This window comes from Topomyia yanbarensis, chromosome 1, assembly GCF_030247195.1.
Source record: "Topomyia yanbarensis strain Yona2022 chromosome 1, ASM3024719v1, whole genome shotgun sequence".
Lineage (NCBI taxonomy): Eukaryota > Metazoa > Arthropoda > Insecta > Diptera > Culicidae > Topomyia > Topomyia yanbarensis.
This window is the reverse complement of record NC_080670.1, coordinates 127,753,916-127,771,398: the sequence shown is the minus strand read 5'-3', so window position 1 is coordinate 127,771,398 and position 17,483 is coordinate 127,753,916. Positions and strand designations below refer to the sequence as shown.

Below are 17,483 nucleotides of genomic sequence, written 5' to 3'. Positions count from 1 at the left end.
ATTCTGTGCGCGTGAAGTGACGAACCGTATCGAATTCTTTGAGGTAGGCAACGGGTGACCGTTGTCCATAAGCCGCTGTTTAAAGCAAGTGTGAAGCGTCGAGAAACAAAAGTAAGATAACAATCCGATACCACCAGCCTTGACCCCCACTAGTGGGGACGGTCCACCGAGGCCATCCAAAAGACTCATACCACTGTTTATGGATCCACGAAATGAGTTTGGCGAGCTGACCATACTACAAATGGAAGGCAAAGACAACATAAAACTACCAAATGCATTTGTTGTTGGCAAAAGCATAGAATCCGCAGTAGGATCTATAGAAGGCGGGTCAAGTGAGGCAAAAGGAACCCGTTATAGCCTCAGGATTAGAAAACCGGAACAGGTTAAAAAACTTCTCGCTATGACACAGCTAGCGGATGGGACCGAAGTAGTTATTAAACCCCACCCAACTCTCAATATGTGCCGCTGTGTAATCTCTTCCTTTGACTTGCTAGAAGTTGACGATGAGGAAATTAAGGAAAATCTAGAAAACCAAGGAGTAATAGAGATTAGACGCATTAAAAAACGAGTGAACGAGCAACCAGTGACCACATCGACTATTATATTGACATTTGGCAAAACGACTTATCCAGTTACTCGAGTAGCAACTCGCCCCTACTATCCTACCCCGATGTTATGCTACAGCTGTTTCCGGTATGGGCACCCCAGGACACGATGTCCCGGTCCAGCACGCTGTAGTAAATGCTCAGGAATCCACACCGAAGACCAATGCACTAACCAGTCCTACTGTATCAATTGCAAAGAAGACCACCGACCAAGCGATCGTCAATTCCCCAAATTCCAAAAGGAAATGGAAATAATTCGGATCAAGATTGAACATAACCTGTCATTCCCAGAGGCCAGAAAGCGAATGGAAGGGTCCAGTAGAAGCTACGCTCAGGTCACCTCGCAAAAGAAAACTCCGATACTCGGTATCAAAATTGAAACAATCAACGCTACTTCTAGCAGGAAGACAACGGATGATCGGATTACCGAGCTGCTAGAAGAGATGAACAAAAAAATCCAGGAAATTGCCAAACTCGAACAACTAGTCAACAAATTGAAAACCTACATCAAGGAAAATTTAGCAGGTTCTTCAAGCAAGAGACCAACAAACCAAACAGCTACAACACCAAAAACACCTATTACCCCGGTAAAACCAACTAATCAGACCATCCCCACTACAAACTCGAAACGCCCTCGCACCGACACTGAGTCGAAAACTGTAGAGACAGAATCCTTTAGCGGGCAAACGATCCTCCCAGCAAACACTAAACACAAGCCGAACAACCAAACACCAAAGGCAACCGATGTCGAAATAGAAAGAATGGACACCATGTGTGAGACCTCCAATATCCCAATAGACATATCCGATGATTAAACCTCAAACACAAAGCGAACACAACTCGATTCAACCCTTAATGGACTCAACTTCAACGAATAATTCTAGTAAGGCAACTATACCCATCTCCAGCACCACCTACATTGTCAACGTAAACACAAACGTTAACAATAACATGTACAACCTTAGCCAGCGGCTTGGGGTTAGGGAAAGTGTAGTACCCACTCCACTTCCTCCAGAGGAAGCGCAGTTGGGTGAAGGATCTGTCCGGGGCGTCTTACCTCAACCCGTTGACAGTGATCTCCCCAATGTGGCCTTTAACTACAATGAATCCGGAAGAAACAGTGCAACGATTAACAAAAGAAGCCCAACACAACGCAGCAACCCAACCACGATTTAAATTTATGATTGGGCAAATCCAGCTACAAGTGCACACGATTGTACGAACAAGAAACCTGCCAGGAGTAATAATTACCCTTTTGTCATCGAACCTTCGCAAATTCACACAGCAACAACATCGTGCACCAGCAACCAAAAACGCCACATTCCTGTGCCAGCCCTGACCGAAGAAGTACTGGATTCATCCGAAGAGCTTTCGGCGGCTGCTGGCACAGGGAAGCTTGGCTACTTACAGGCAAGTACCAGTCAGTACATCCCATCAGAACCGTACCTACTCGTTTCCCTACCACCCTTAGAAACCAAGAGTCAAACAAGCAATGTTCCGCCCACAACCAGATGTCTTGTTGGAAGCGGAGCCTACAGAGAATGCCTAGCACTTCCCTCCACATCGTGGAATGTAATCAAGTCCTGTTCAGCTTGCAGAGCGATGAGTATCAACAGAAATCATCAATCCCTAGGTGCCCCAAACCACGAGCCACTACCCTCGGAACCGATAGACACTACATCCGCTCAGCGTGAAAACGATCCAGCACTCAACGAAAACCAAGCTAAAAAGGCCATAGGAATCTTGATGAACTCCCCGAAATTATCAGACCTAGAACCCGAAATCGTTGACCATCTTCCGCCCGAGACCTTTGGTATTCAATGGAATATTAGTGGACTCCGATCTCATCGTAATGAACTACAAATTTTACTCGCAAAATATAGGCCGATCGTGGTAAGACTTCAGGAAACGAACGCTGAAGTGAACTCACTTAGTGAAAACTACATCGGAATGGGCTACCATCTTTTGCTCGGGCCGTGCTCCACTCCACGGAAGACAAGGTACAGGGATGGCAGTTAAGGACGGAATCCCATTCGAGAAACTAGATTAGCAAACCAGTATCCAAGCTGTTACTTGTCGGATCAGAAGGACCCGCTATTACGTTGCCCCTAGTCCCTGGTCAGAGCCACGGGGACCGTCTGGGGTGGACTCCAAAGGTCTCTTTTGCTGGCTAGCACGAGCTTGAGGTTCGGAGGCTCAAGGTCGGCTCACGGACATGGACACCAATCAAAGGATCCAAATGCACGGTCTTATCTTTTACACTTTTTTATTTTAATCTACTTACAATCGTGTGTATGTGTGGGTGTGTAGAATAGTAAACTACGGGCCGGCCGGCGAATGCGGGATTGCGGTTGGAAACGGTGGACTCGTGGGTGGGAAACTCGTGGGCGGTGACTCGTTGACGGTTGACTCGTTGTCGGTGGACTCGTAACGGACTCGTCGTTGCTGCCCCCTAAGGTGGGTTACTCGGGCCTGGCTGGCTCCGCGTGCTGGGCGACCTCGCTTGCTGGGGTTTCTCCTCGCGGTGCTACCGCGCGTTTGTGGGGTTTTCGCAAACCGTCGAGGTATCTCTCGGTTACTCGATGAGATGATCGCCACGTATAATGGCTTTTCGCTGATTGAGGATACGCCGTGGACCCTGTGGGGAATCGCTGATCCCGGACAGTAAGCCACTCCAATGGCTGCTGGGCAACACTTGCTGGGTCTTGATCCTGGGAATGAACGAGAGAACTGGCTACGGACTACTGGGCTTACTTAGATTGTCTTCCTTTACCTTTCCTATGGTGTAGTAGTTTCTACCAATGCTACTTCTTGCTTTTAAAACTTTAAATTTTTATCTATAACTTTTTCCGTTGGTCTATCTGAACTCGTTGATGGTATAATCGAAAGTGATTTTAATATTTGCTGTAGAGGCCCAGTAGTCTCACTCTCTCTCTCTCTCTTTCATTTTCCCAACCCTTTCACCTTCCAGTGCTCTTTTTCCGCGGCTTTCCCATCCGTTTCCTGTTACCGCGATTTTTAGAATTTGTGTGTTTTGTGTATGTGTTGTTATAATATTTATTTATTTTATCCTAGTAGACCGTTTAGTTTTATTTTTAGTGCTTCCTATTTTAACATAATTTAGATACAAACAAAATATGCTATACAATTTAACGTTTAATCATAGCAGAGAAAATTGACGTGATTTTAGACGATAAGTAGATACATATCTATATATTTATTCCATTTAGCTAGCCATAATATTGGTAACCACGATAGAGAGTAAATAAGTTCTCTCTATCTCTCACCACTCTTGCTTGCTCGTGATCGGTTTATAGGGGAAAAGTACCAGAACGGTAACACCACCCCACACTCCCTCTAAAAAAATGAATCAATCATATTTATTTATTTTTTTTTCTTGTGGTTAACCCTGCCCAGGGTTGAGCCGCTTCTTTGAAAGCTTTTGAAATTATCTCCAAAAGGAGACATTCGTATGTCAATTTACCAAAATAGTTTATTGTGTTCATAAATAAACCATTTTGCGACATTTACTCTATCGCGGATCTCTTTAATTGATCTTGTCTTCTCCCCATAATCTAAACTGCTTCTGTTCAGAGAAAGAGACTCGATCTCTCTTTGATCCACTGGCATGAGATGTACTAAATGAAGCTGCTACTCAAACGTGAACTGTAATGGCTGATGTACGGTGGCTTGGGATCTATTGTCCTGAGCTAGAGTGAATTTAGTTGCGAAGATTGGCAAATTAAATTGTGGAAAAACAACCATAGTGAATATAAGTGGTTGTAGCTGCTATCGTAAATAGGCTAATCGATTTCCGAGAGGGTAACGCAGGCATAACCGGTTTAAGAAAAAGTCTGCTTCGCGAAGATTCTAATTTTGCATTGTTGGTTTAGTTTGCATTGATCGGTGTGATTTTAATCTCGCTATTACCTTTTGGAATAGATTGCTTTTAGAGTTTGCGGAAAACAGGATTAAGACATTGATACTTAAAATTGACGGACCACAACAGTACATTTGAACTTCATTTGTTTCATCGACTTTGACTTTGACCTGACTTTGACCTTGAGACAATTATAATTTACAAAAAAACATTGCTTGACAAATAACATTGAATATTGATCAGAAAACCATAATGAACATATTTAACAATGAGAGTGATGCTGTTTATTATTCCTATTCCGGGATTCCCGGTTTTAGATCCGCAGCAGAAAAAATGCCTATATTCTTCCCGGTTGCATCTTCAAGCTCGTAGGAATTCGTTCCTCGCTTAGAGATGATTTTGCATAAAATGTACGATGGCCCTAACTTTGCGTTAAAGTTTTCCCCTCCCGAAGACTGTGAAAAGCTTTTTCTATATACCTTCTGGCCAACCGTGTAAACTGGCGCTGGCTTCCGAAAGTAAGTTTTTGTGCTTTTCTCGTGGGCTCTCTTTAAATTCTTGATCACGGTGCCGTAGACATCTTGATCGATTTGTAATTTTTTTCCAGCCTGTCTTGCTCAGAGATCTCAGTGGTGATCACATCTAGCCGATGTTCGTCCCCACTAGCAACGATCTCGTGACCAAAGAGTATTCGATATGGTGAGAACCCTGTGGATGAATGCAGTGTATTGTTTAATGTACACTCAACTTCGGAGATTTTTGAGTCCCATGTTCGTTGGTCCGACTTAACGTAAGTCCGGATGCAAGCATTTATGGTTCTGTTCAACCGCTCTACTGGGTTTGCTTGGCTGTGGTGGCGAGCATTGGCCCAGTGCACCACGTTATATTCTCTCAAGAAATCTTTGAAATTTTTACTCAAAAAACTGCTAGCATTGTCCGTTATTAGGATTTCGGGTACAGAATACCGCAGAAACCACTGTTCTTTTAATGTCTTGATAACTAGATCAGCACTAATCTTTTTCACCGGGAACAGTAAAGTCCACTTCGAAAATATGTCCATCAGGACGAGCAAATGCATATTGCCTGATTTGGAACGAGGAAGCGATTGGATAAAATCAATGGCTAAGATTTGAAAAGGTTTTGTGGAAATTCTTTGCTTTCCCATCACGGGATGCTGTGACGTAGTTGCAGGCTTGCACTCCCTACAAACCGTACATTTTTCAACAAACTCTCGAACTGTGGTGGCCATTCTCGGCCAAAAATATTTTTTCCTGATCTTGTCTAACATCTTCTCGTATCCGATATGAAGGGACCGTTCATGCTCGGTTTTCAAAACTCGCTCCTGTGATTCCTTTGGCAGACAGAGTTTCCATTCAAACTGATAATCGAGCGATTCCGTTTTGGAAGGAACAAATTTATAAAGACTCCCATTCTCTACTTTAAAATCTAGGTTTTCATCAGGCGAATCTTGCACCTTCTGTAGGAGAGTGGAGTACCAGCTATCTTGCGTCTCCACTGCGTCCAGTGCGTCGACCGCACGCGAGAGAGCATCAGGGATAATGTTATCCCTCCCGCACCGATGTCGTATTTCTAAATCATAAGCTTGCAGCTCGATACTCCAGCGACTAAGCCTTGAAGAAGTTCTCCACTTTCCTCTCATAATGTGTGTGAGAGCCGAAGCATCGGTCACGACAACAAAATGGGATCCTTCAATGTAAGCACGAAACTTGTTGATGGCTGAAATCACCGCAAGCCCTTCCTTCTCCGACGCAGCATAGGCTTGCTGAGCAGGAGAGAGCTTTTGGGAAAAGTATGCCACCACCCTCTCACCATCACTATGTTCCTGAACTAAAATCGCAGCTATGGCGGTATCGCTCGCATCACTTTGAATTTGAAACGGTAAGTCAAAGTTAGGATTGCATAGAACAGGAGCGCTTATTAAACATTCTTTAATACGAATGAATGCTTGCTCCGCTAAATCATTCCATTTAATCGTTTTAGGTTTTTTCTTAAGGAGATCTGTTAATGGAGAAGTGAACTCACTAAAGTGAAGTATAAATCTCCTGTAGTAATTGGCCATGCCCAAAAACCTACGAAGAGAGCGTATCGACGACGGACGTTCATAGTTGACAATCGCCTCAACTCTCTCCGGGTTTGGTCGGAGGCCGTCGGGTGAGAGAATATAGCCTAAATATGGAAGCTCATTTAAACAAAACTTTGATTTTTCAATGTTAATCGAAAGGTTTGCCCTTTTTAGTCGCTTCGCGACTTCACGAAGACTTTCAAGGTGTGCCTCAAATGTATTGCTCACCACAACAATATCATCGAGGTAAACAAATACATTTGGTTCCAGTTCACCATATCCCAAGACCTCGTCCATCAGCCTGGCCAGGGTAGCCGGACTATTGACGAGTCCAAAGGGTAGCCTGGTGAACTGGAACAATCCTCTCCCAAGCACCGAGAATGCCGTATACCTGCGCGAGTCAGGATCAAGTGGAATTTGTAAAAACGCCTTAGTAAGGTCAATAGTCGACAAATATTTACTTGATCCTACCCTGCCCAGAATACGATCCTGGTGTGGGAGGGGATAGGCATCCCTTTTCGTCCGTTCGTTCAAACGCCTTGCGTCCAAACATAAGCGTACCTCCCCAGTGGGCTTCAAAATGGGAACTGTACTCAAAGCCCAGTCACTTTTACTCTTCTCTATTACTTTCAGTTCTAGCATCTTATCTAATTCTAGATTAATTTTTCGTTGCATATCTGGGGAAGTCGGGTATGGGTTAATTCTCACCGGCGGGGCTTTCATGAACTCTTCTTTGATCTCAATTTTGTGAGATATCACAGGAGTGATATCGAGCATTCCCCCTTTCACCTGAACTTTAAACATCCTCTTTACCTCTTCTAGCTTCCTTCTCTGTTCTTCGGTGAGAACTGTCTCTCCATTCTCTTCTAGGCTACTCTCTTCCATTATCTCACTCAGCTCTAACTCCTCTACGGACAACGAAGGATGGAGATTAAAAGCTCGCCAAAAATCTTCGTATCCTAAGATTAGTCGTCGCTTGAACTTTGGCACTACTAAAGCTGAAATTATGTGACACTGCTCATTGAATGAGACAGGTAAATTAACATATCCCTTTACCTCAATGGGCATTCCGGAGGCTGTCTTTACGGAAATTTCAGATGGGTATATTTTTAATTTAAGATCTTTGATCAATTTTTCTGAGCCCATACCAAGTACGGTTCTCTGAGCACCACTGTCCAAAAGACCGATAATATCTTTGCCTAGTATGCTGACTTTTACAAAAGGCCTAACGTCTCCATCAAACTTAATAAAAAGTTCTTCTACGTCATGATCGGTTAAGTAATCATCGTCTCCTACTGGTTCGAAACCATTTTGCAGCAGATTGTTTGACATATCGTTTGAATTGAGAGGGTTTGAGGATTCATTGCCAGCTCCCTCCCTTAAGCTGAGCTCTCCTCGTTTTTTTGACAAAGAGGGCATGTTTTTGTGAGTACATCTGGGAACCCACAAAGACGGCAAAACTTTAGCCGTTTTTGAGAGCATTCCCCATAGTGATGACCCTTATCTCTGCAGTTGTAACAGACGCCAATTGGTGGACGTTTGTACTGCTCTGCCAGTTTATCGAGTGTACTTTGGCTCGATCCTTCCATAGGATGGATGCTACCTTCTTGTTTCCCCTTCCCTTCGTCTTGACATTTATTTGTTTTTGGAGGTGGATTCTGCTCGTTTTTGAACTTGTCTTTCTTTGCAAAATTTTTGAAATTTTTCCCAGCACTACCTGTAGGTGCGTCTGTGTTAATTTCATTAACTTGACTAAATCGAGGTTTGTTAATATTATCTGAGGGTCGTTGGAAGCTGTTCCAATTATTTTCATCGACAATTCTACCAAATCGCTTCAATTTGGACAACGATTTAATTCCTGCTCCCGTCATGGCGTTCTTATAATCGAAACGCATGTTTCTCCATATGATTTCAAATTTACGCCTTTCAGAAATCGGACGTGTCATTGATTGGAACAATTTGATCATGTCGTGGAAATAATCGACAAACCTTTCTCCCCTCGTTTGTCTCCGATTGGTGGCCTGGATCTCTAACTGAAAATCTAGATCTGGAGGGAGAAACTCTCGTTTCAGTTCTCTTTTCAATTTAGATCAGTTATGAAACTCTCGGTTTTCCATCCCTTCAATAAACCAATCTTTTGCTCTTCCAGCAAATAAGTGGATTGCTCCCCGAAAAAGTTCTCGCTCTGAAATTTCCTCAGCCCTACATCTCATTCTGACTTCTTTGAGAAACTCTGCTAGTTTACGTCCATTGTCTTTGCCATCGTATTTCAGTCGCCAGTCTGAAATTGGCACTCGCTTTAACGATTTCAAATGCGCATTCCTATACTTTTTCCGATTCCTTCTCTCTTTTTCTAATGACCGTCCGGAAGAACTATATGATTCTGAGCTTTCGGTCGATGAGTGTTCATCGAACGTATCCGAAGAAGAGCTTTTCGTAAGGCATTTATTTTTCGTATGAAAAGATGATTTTGCTCTATCTCTGTCTACTTTTCTATGCACTTTTTTTGGTTTAATGTTTGTATAGTGTTCATTTTCATTACAGCTTTCCTCCGAATTACTACTAGTCTCGTCCGAAACTGAAGGAAACGAAACCTTATGTTTCTCCTTCTTAGTTGGTTTATCACTGTCGCTAACTTTGTTCACGCCTGTGTTTCCAGTAACCTTTGTATCCTTGCTATCCTCGACCGGCTTAAGGGGGTCGGGAAAGTCCAGTGATTTTGGTTCTGGTGTAATTTTCAATTTTTCGTTTAAATCCAAAAGTAATTTTTCAAGCTTTTTCTTCCTTTCGAAATTCTCTTTTGCCTCCCTTATAATTCTCTCTTCTATGGCTATTTCCCTTTCCCTTTGCTGTTTTTCTTGCTCTGTAGTTTGAGCTACAAAGGCTTTGAAGTGTGTAATCAGATCTGTTGCTATTTCCTTATTTCCCTGTTCATATTTAGATAATTCTTCCATTATTAGTTTGGATCTGTGAACAGATGATTCCATTTCAGATTTTCTATCTTCCATCGATTTCTTTTGTACTCCCCCTCTAGCTTCCTCTTCTACTTCAGATTCCTTTCCACAAACGGTTTCGTTCAAAATTTCAATCTCTGTCCTAACCTCTTCCAAGGCTTGGCTAATGTCGTGTTCTAGCTGCTCTGGTTTCTCATTTTCATCCTTATGACGAACCGCACTGTCTGAGAAATGATTTTCAAAAGTCTGTGTAATGTGCTTGCTAATATTCGTAATCTCGAGCGTATGTCTACGAGCTTCGGGAGCACGAGAGAGTAAAAAAATTCTTACCCTGTAGTGTATTAATCTCGTTTTGAGCTTTTCTCTCTGACGAGAATCAGTCTTCGGATTATCTAGTAATCCGTTGATTATAATTGATTTTGAATATATAATGGAAACTTCCCCCGCAACTTCTCTCCAAGTCGGCGAGTAAGTTACCGTAAAGGCGTCTAAATTCTTCTCTTCCTTCATTCGATCTTTAAGCTTTCTTCTCTTTATACTCTCGTGTTCATTGGGTGCGCAAACTATGTTCCTGATCAATAATTCATGCTCTACTTCATCAAGCGATAGATGAGCGACATTTAAGTTCTTGTACATTGAATGCAAATCCATGTTGAATGAGCTTTCGTTCATTGAGTGTTTTGAAAAACAGTTCACGTCAATGGTAAGTATTATTTTAATAAATAATGAATAAAGCTTCGTTTAACTGAACTCTTTCGCTGTGTTTCGATTATTATGCAGAATCAAGACCCACTAAAGAAATTTTGTTTTTATCGGTAAGTATATTGAAAACCCGCTAAATGGTAAATTCACAATTACGAATGGTACCTTTTGTGAGTGTACGCGCACTAGTAAACACGGAAAACCACAAGCTATTCCCCCAAAACTAGTGTGCACGTGTTCCCCCTCGAGCACTTTGCCTTCCACCGATTTGAGCAATTTGAGTGTTCCCTAACACAAGAATCTAATTTTCCCTGACTAAAGCACTTGGTTTTGACCTCTTGATTGGTATGTCTTTTAGTTGGGCCCAATTATTACTTGTCGGATCAGAAGGACCCGCTATTACGTTGCCCCTAGTCCCTGGTCAGAGCCACGGGGACCGTCTGGGGTGGACTCCAAAGGTCTCTTTTGCTGGCTAGCACGAGCTTGAGGTTCGGAGGCTCAAGGTCGGCTCACGGACATGGACACCAATCAAAGGATCCAAATGCACGGTCTTATCTTTTACACTTTTTTATTTTAATCTACTTACAATCGTGTGTATGTGTGGGTGTGTAGAATAGTAAACTACGGGCCGGCCGGCGAATGCGGGATTGCGGTTGGAAACGGTGGACTCGTGGGTGGGAAACTCGTGGGCGGTGACTCGTTGACGGTTGACTCGTTGTCGGTGGACTCGTAACGGACTCGTCGTTGCTGCCCCCTAAGGTGGGTTACTCGGGCCTGGCTGGCTCCGCGTGCTGGGCGACCTCGCTTGCTGGGGTTTCTCCTCGCGGTGCTACCGCGCGTTTGTGGGGTTTTCGCAAACCGTCGAGGTATCTCTCGGTTACTCGATGAGATGATCGCCACGTATAATGGCTTTTCGCTGATTGAGGATACGCCGTGGACCCTGTGGGGAATCGCTGATCCCGGACAGTAAGCCACTCCAATGGCTGCTGGGCAACACTTGCTGGGTCTTGATCCTGGGAATGAACGAGAGAACTGGCTACGGACTACTGGGCTTACTTAGATTGTCTTCCTTTACCTTTCCTATGGTGTAGTAGTTTCTACCAATGCTACTTCTTGCTTTTAAAACTTTAAATTTTTATCTATAACTTTTTCCGTTGGTCTATCTGAACTCGTTGATGGTATAATCGAAAGTGATTTTAATATTTGCTGTAGAGGCCCAGTAGTCTCACTCTCTCTCTCTCTTTCATTTTCCCAACCCTTTCACCTTCCAGTGCTCTTTTTCCGCGGCTTTCCCATCCGTTTCCTGTTACCGCGATTTTTAGAATTTGTGTGTTTTGTGTATGTGTTGTTATAATATTTATTTATTTTATCCTAGTAGACCGTTTAGTTTTATTTTTAGTGCTTCCTATTTTAACATAATTTAGATACAAACAAAATATGCTATACAATTTAACGTTTAATCATAGCAGAGAAAATTGACGTGATTTTAGACGATAAGTAGATACATATATATATATTTATTCCATTTAGCTAGCCATAAGATTGGTAACCACGATAGAGAGTAAATAAGTTCTCTCTATCTCTCACCACTCTTGCTTGCTCGTGATCGGTTTATAGGGCAAAAGTACCAGAACGGTAACAAAGCCGTTGCAGTCAGAATTCATGCACCAGTAAAGATGACAGTTGTATCCATCTATCTACCGCCTAGAGAGAAAAATTCTACTAAAAAACTTAATAACCTGATACAAGAACTGCCAAAACCGGTCCTTCTGATGGGTGACATAAATGCCTACCACCCAGCATGGGGTAGCAAACCGATTACATAGAATAACGAAGCACGCCGAAGGGATAACAAGATCCTAGAAACTGTGATTAACCATGACATGATAATATTGAACAATGGATCCCACACAAGAATCGACCCTGTCACCGGAAGCACACAGGAACTCGACGTTTCAATCTGTTCAACATCGATTGCCAATAGATTTATCTGGAAAATTGTACCGGATTGCGCCGATAGCGATCATTTTCCGATCCTAATTGACTACCCAGGATGCCAGGATGAACCTAGACGATGAAGGCGATGGATTTACGATCGAGCAAACTGGCAACTATTCGAGGATACAATTAGTAGCATTATTCGCCCAGACCTAACTTCTACGGTGGAGCAGTTCACACATGGAATTATAGAGGCTGCTGAAGCAAGCATACCCAGAACCGGTGGTAACCCTGGTCTAAAAACAGTCTGCTGAAGTAGAACAAGCAGTAAAAACCCGAAGAAAATGGCTACGGGCACTTCGCCAAATCGAGGATGGCGACCCCAGGAAAGAGAGCATTCTGCAACGCTTCCAAGAAGCTCGCTCAGCGTGTCGCAAGGTTATCCGAGAAGCTAAACAGAAAAGCTGGGAAGAATTAGTTCAAAGTATCAACCCTAGTACACCCACCACGCAAGTGTGGAGTCGCATCAACCAACTGCAAGGAGGCAAACGAAGTAACACGATTACCTTGAATCTATCGAATGGCATGACCAGCAACGGACCGGAAATAGCCGAGGCATTTGCAAACGAGTACCGAAGTAAATCAGCTGACACTAACTACACTGAAAAGTTTCGCAAAAATAATACGGTATCCAAGAACAAGTTTACCCAAAATACACGACCGAAACTATTTAAGCACTTTAACGCAGATTTCACAATGGACGAACTAACATGGGCCCTATCTCGCCGAGGCGGATCGTCTATCGGGAACGACGACATTGGGTACCCGCTACTACAGCGTCTACCTTTTACGGCAAAAACAGTTTTGCTGGACCTGTACAATAAAATATGGGAAAGTGTCAGCTTTCCGGCTCAATGGAAAGAGGGTATAGTAATTCCGATACCCAAACCAAACAGCGACCGTAGTAAACCAAACGGCTACCGTCCAATAACTCTGCTCAGTTGTCTTGGAAAACTATTCGAGCGTATGGTAAACCGCCGATTAATAACCGAACTACAGGCCACAGGACGGCTGGACCATCGACAGCACGCATTCATAGCCGGTAGAGGCGTCGATTCCCATTTAGCATATTTGGAATCATATCTGAACAAAAACGACAATGAGCATGTGGAAATTGTTTCACTAGACATAGCTAAAGCCTATGACACGACATGGCGCCCTGCCATCCTCCGAACCCTTCAAAAATGGAAAATCTCCGGTCGTATGATGAACATTCTTTCTAGTTTCCTCAACGACAGAACTTTTCGTGTAGCTGCAAATGGAGAATTATCCAAACGCAAGGTGGCCGAAAATGGTGTACCTCAGGGATCCACACTATCAGTAACTTTGTTTTTAGTTGCCATGCAACCCATCTTCGAGATCATACCAACCGAAGCTCAGATCCTGCTATACGCTGACGATGTGTTGTTGATCGCCAAAGGAACCAACTCCAGTAAAGTGCGCCAGATCCTAAGAAAAGCTGTTCTATCAGTCTCAAAATGGACCGAAAGCCAAGGTTTTGTCGTTGCCCCAGAGAAATCTAAATTTATGCACATTTGCAGCATAAATCATCGAAAACGTGGGCGAGCTATCAAACTGAATCGGAAACCAATTCCATATGTCAGCAAAATGAGAATACTAGGAATTATAGTGGACTCAAGACTAAACTTTCTCCAACATTTTGCTAGCATCCGGAAAAGCTGTTCTAGTCGCATCAACATTCTTCGAATCCTGGGGCATCGTTTGAAGAGAAGCAGTCGAGCGTAGGCTCAGCACTTGTTACTTCAAAGCTGCTGTTCGTAATCGGACTAATCAGCTCCAACATCGAGGGGATGGAACGATCCTTAGCTGCTATTTACAATGAGGTTGTACAACAGGCATCTGGAGCCTTTAGAACAAGCCCGATTACTTCAATAATGGCATAAGCTGGTCGTTTATCATTTCGACTACTGCTGGTCCAACGGCTTTCGCAACTCGTGGTACGTCTAACAGAAAAAGACACAAACATTAAAAAACTTCCTGTGGCCAAACGAGCAGATGAGCTATTCCTCAAAACAACTGGACTATCCATACCAGACGTATGCAGCCGACTTAGACTGATCGACAGAGAATGGCACGCTTCAACACCCCGTGTCGACTACGAACTCAAAAAGACTATTAAAGCAGGTACTCATAAACAGGTAGTAATCCCTATATTCCAAGAGTTCATACAGAGCAACTATCCTATCCACAAACAAATATATACCGATGGCTCGAATCGGAGACTGGAGCGGGCGTAGCAGAAAATTACAGTCAGGGCAGTTACTCGCTGCCGGGACCATGTGGCATTTTTTCAGCAGAAGCCTTTGCAATCAGCGAAGTCGTTAACAAGGTCAAGAAGAGCGAACGAGTACTAATTCTCACCGATTCGGCAAGCTGTCTCGAGGCTATCCGTGGCGGCCACTCGGGGCATCCATGGATTCAGAAAATAGAACGGGCAGTTATGGGACGTAGCATAACATTCAGCTGGATTCCAGCAAACGCGGGCATCGCGGGAAACGAGAAAGCTGACAAACTCGCCAACGAAGGTCGAAAGAAAATACCAATGGATATTCCACTGCCCTCTCAAGATGCCATACGATACGTGAAAAAGACAATTTCCGACACTTGGGACATAGGATTGCACCAAACACAAGGACACTTGAGACTGGCGAAACCATTCGCAAATAAGTACATCGATCGAAAATGTGCATCAGAACATCGTACTTTGACCAGGCTACGTATAGGTCACACTCGTGCAACGCATTCTCACCTCATGGATCGGAGCCCACCACCACACAGTGGGACGAGCCCGGACTTAAGTCCATATATGAAGGTTATGCGATATTCTCACTAGTATTTTTCTCGTATCAGCTGAGCCATCAGAGACATTTTCGCGAGATTTTAGGTGATTTGAATGCAAATTGAATTTTTGACAGCTTTTTGAAGGGCATAACTCAAGTGTTTTTTGCGTTATTTGACCATAGGAACTACATACGGTTATTCTCGTTTTTCAAAGAAACGGTTGATTTTATGAATTGCATTACTTCACCAAAATTATCCGTGTGATAAAATTACATCGTTAAATCGCCAAAAATAAGTCACTAGTTGGTTTAGTTAGTGTTTAGATAACTGTTTGTCATGATTTTTATTGAATTCGAACTTCTAAAGCGATAACAACAACGACGCCCGTGAATGCCCGCGATCACACTATGCTCATTCGAAAGCTTTTCATTTTCTCTTTAAAATTAGCCTATGCTAGTTTTGCGAAAACTTGCGATAAGCAGTCAAAATTTAAAAAAAAAACTGTGAATGGAGACGCATGGCTATTACTGATATTTAATTTGAATATTCACTTGATAACTAGAATAATGACACTAATTTATGCAAAACTTTCAAATAGCATTTAGAGCATGATCTACTAGTGATCAAGAGTAAGGAGCCGAGTGGGAAGTATGGTTTTAAAGTGGTAAAGGAATTAAGAATGTTTAAAATTCAGTAAATATTTTCAACCATCTGAAATGTGTCATAAAATGTTTCATGAACTATTTTTGCTAACTTACGCAATAACTGTCAAATTAAGTGAACACAGTTGAGTTCTGGTCATTTGGTGAGACTATTTTATCCGAGTTTGCATAGCACTGATATAGTTTAAGGGTATGCGATATTATCCAAATAAAATAAAACCATTTTTAAATGAACCATATACGCGAAAAAAGGATTTTGGATTTATTTTTATTTAAGGTATGAAATAAGCAATCTAATTAACTTAAAACACACCTTCGAAAACAAAATCGTTAAACATCTTGTTGATTAGTGAATGTAAATCAATATTCCACTAAGACGCTCAAAATGTTTGTTTTGAAAATGAAAGAAAATGTAGTTTTCATACCAACTAACCCACTAATGAATTAAACGTTCCTAAAATAGTCGATCACATCTTATTTGATCCTTAAAAATAATATAGTCATTTCTGAAGCCCCATAATGAGATGTCAATCAATTCGTTTGAATACGGAAAATAAATTCCAAAATTACAATTGAAAGAAATCATTATAAAAGACAAAATATTTACTTTTGAGCAACTCTAATAAGTAGTAAAGTTAATTTCTATTTTTATAACCAACATAGGGATTCAGCGCACAAAAATGTCTTTAAATTTTTTTTAACCTTCACAACAATTTTATTTTTGAATCACCCTAATGTATAATAAAATTTGTTTTACAAATGTTAATATCAAAAACGATTTAGCACACGAAAATTAATATACACAAATTTTAAGAACGATTTAGAAAAAAAATTTGAGACACCCTAATGAATAGTAAATGTTCATTTTTGAAATGTTTTAATATCGAAAACGAATTCAGCGTACCAAAATTACATGAAATCGTCCTATATAAACCGATACGGAAAAGTTTGGACTTTAGTCCACCTTTTGTTCTAAGTCGTGCACCAAACTGTTGCTATTGCGGAGAAATCCGCACGGTCCACCATATACTCGATAACTATCGCGGATTCGCTTCGATACGGAAAGAGTGCGGCGTAAGCGGAAGTATTACCGAAATCCTGTCTAACGACCCGAACAAAGAAAAAGCTGTGTTAAAATTTATAAGTAAAGCTAAGATAAGCATATAATAGAACTATATTAAGCCCTAAGCTAATCCTAGCGACACGAATGCCACTTATGTGGTAAAGTGTCAAAAATTAATAAAAAAATATTTGTCCCATGTTCTATGGGATTCCCTATATACATGGGACAATTATGCATATAACGGCAGTATACTGGAGGAACGGTAAAGAGAACAGCAATCGAGAAGGAAATAATAGTAGCATGAATACGAATGCAAGCGAATGGAATAGTACCGAGGAAAACTGTAACATAGGTGGGTTACAAACCGATATGCCAGATATGCAGCGGATTGAGGAAGAAACAAGCAAAAAAATGACTCAGAATGTAAATCGACACATGAGTGAGGAGAGCACGAACAGCCAAAAGGACGAACAGATGAACAAGGAAGGGAATACAAAGCAAATGGAAAAGAAAAAACGAAAAAGGGAGAAAGACAGCGATGGAAGAGATACATTCCATAGTGATAGTCCCACTCTGAAGGAAAGTAGACAAGATCTGCAACGGATTGTCGGGAATGGTTGTGGCAGCTGCAACGAAGGTGTGAACGGTGATAAATCGGAATATACAAAGGATGTTAACAATCTGGTAAGATTGGGTTCATTGAATGTTGGAGGATGTAAAAGACAGGATAAAAG

At 42.1% G+C, this 17,483-nt stretch overlaps 1 protein-coding gene across 1 annotated transcript; it reads left to right on the top strand.

Annotated features, from left to right (window-relative positions):
* Positions 1–400: 400 nt before the first annotated feature.
* Positions 401–1,420, top strand: LOC131675911 (uncharacterized). Its single transcript, XM_058955039.1, has one exon. The coding sequence runs from the start codon at positions 401–403 to the stop codon at positions 1,418–1,420; it is 1,020 nt and encodes a 339-aa protein (XP_058811022.1).
* Positions 1,421–17,483: the final 16,063 nt, after the last annotated feature.

What these genes read in the sequence shown, in the direction of transcription:
- LOC131675911 (XM_058955039.1), top strand. Translation starts at nt 401, where the DNA reads ATGACACAGCTAGCGGATGGGACCGAAGTAGTTATTAAACCCCACCCA.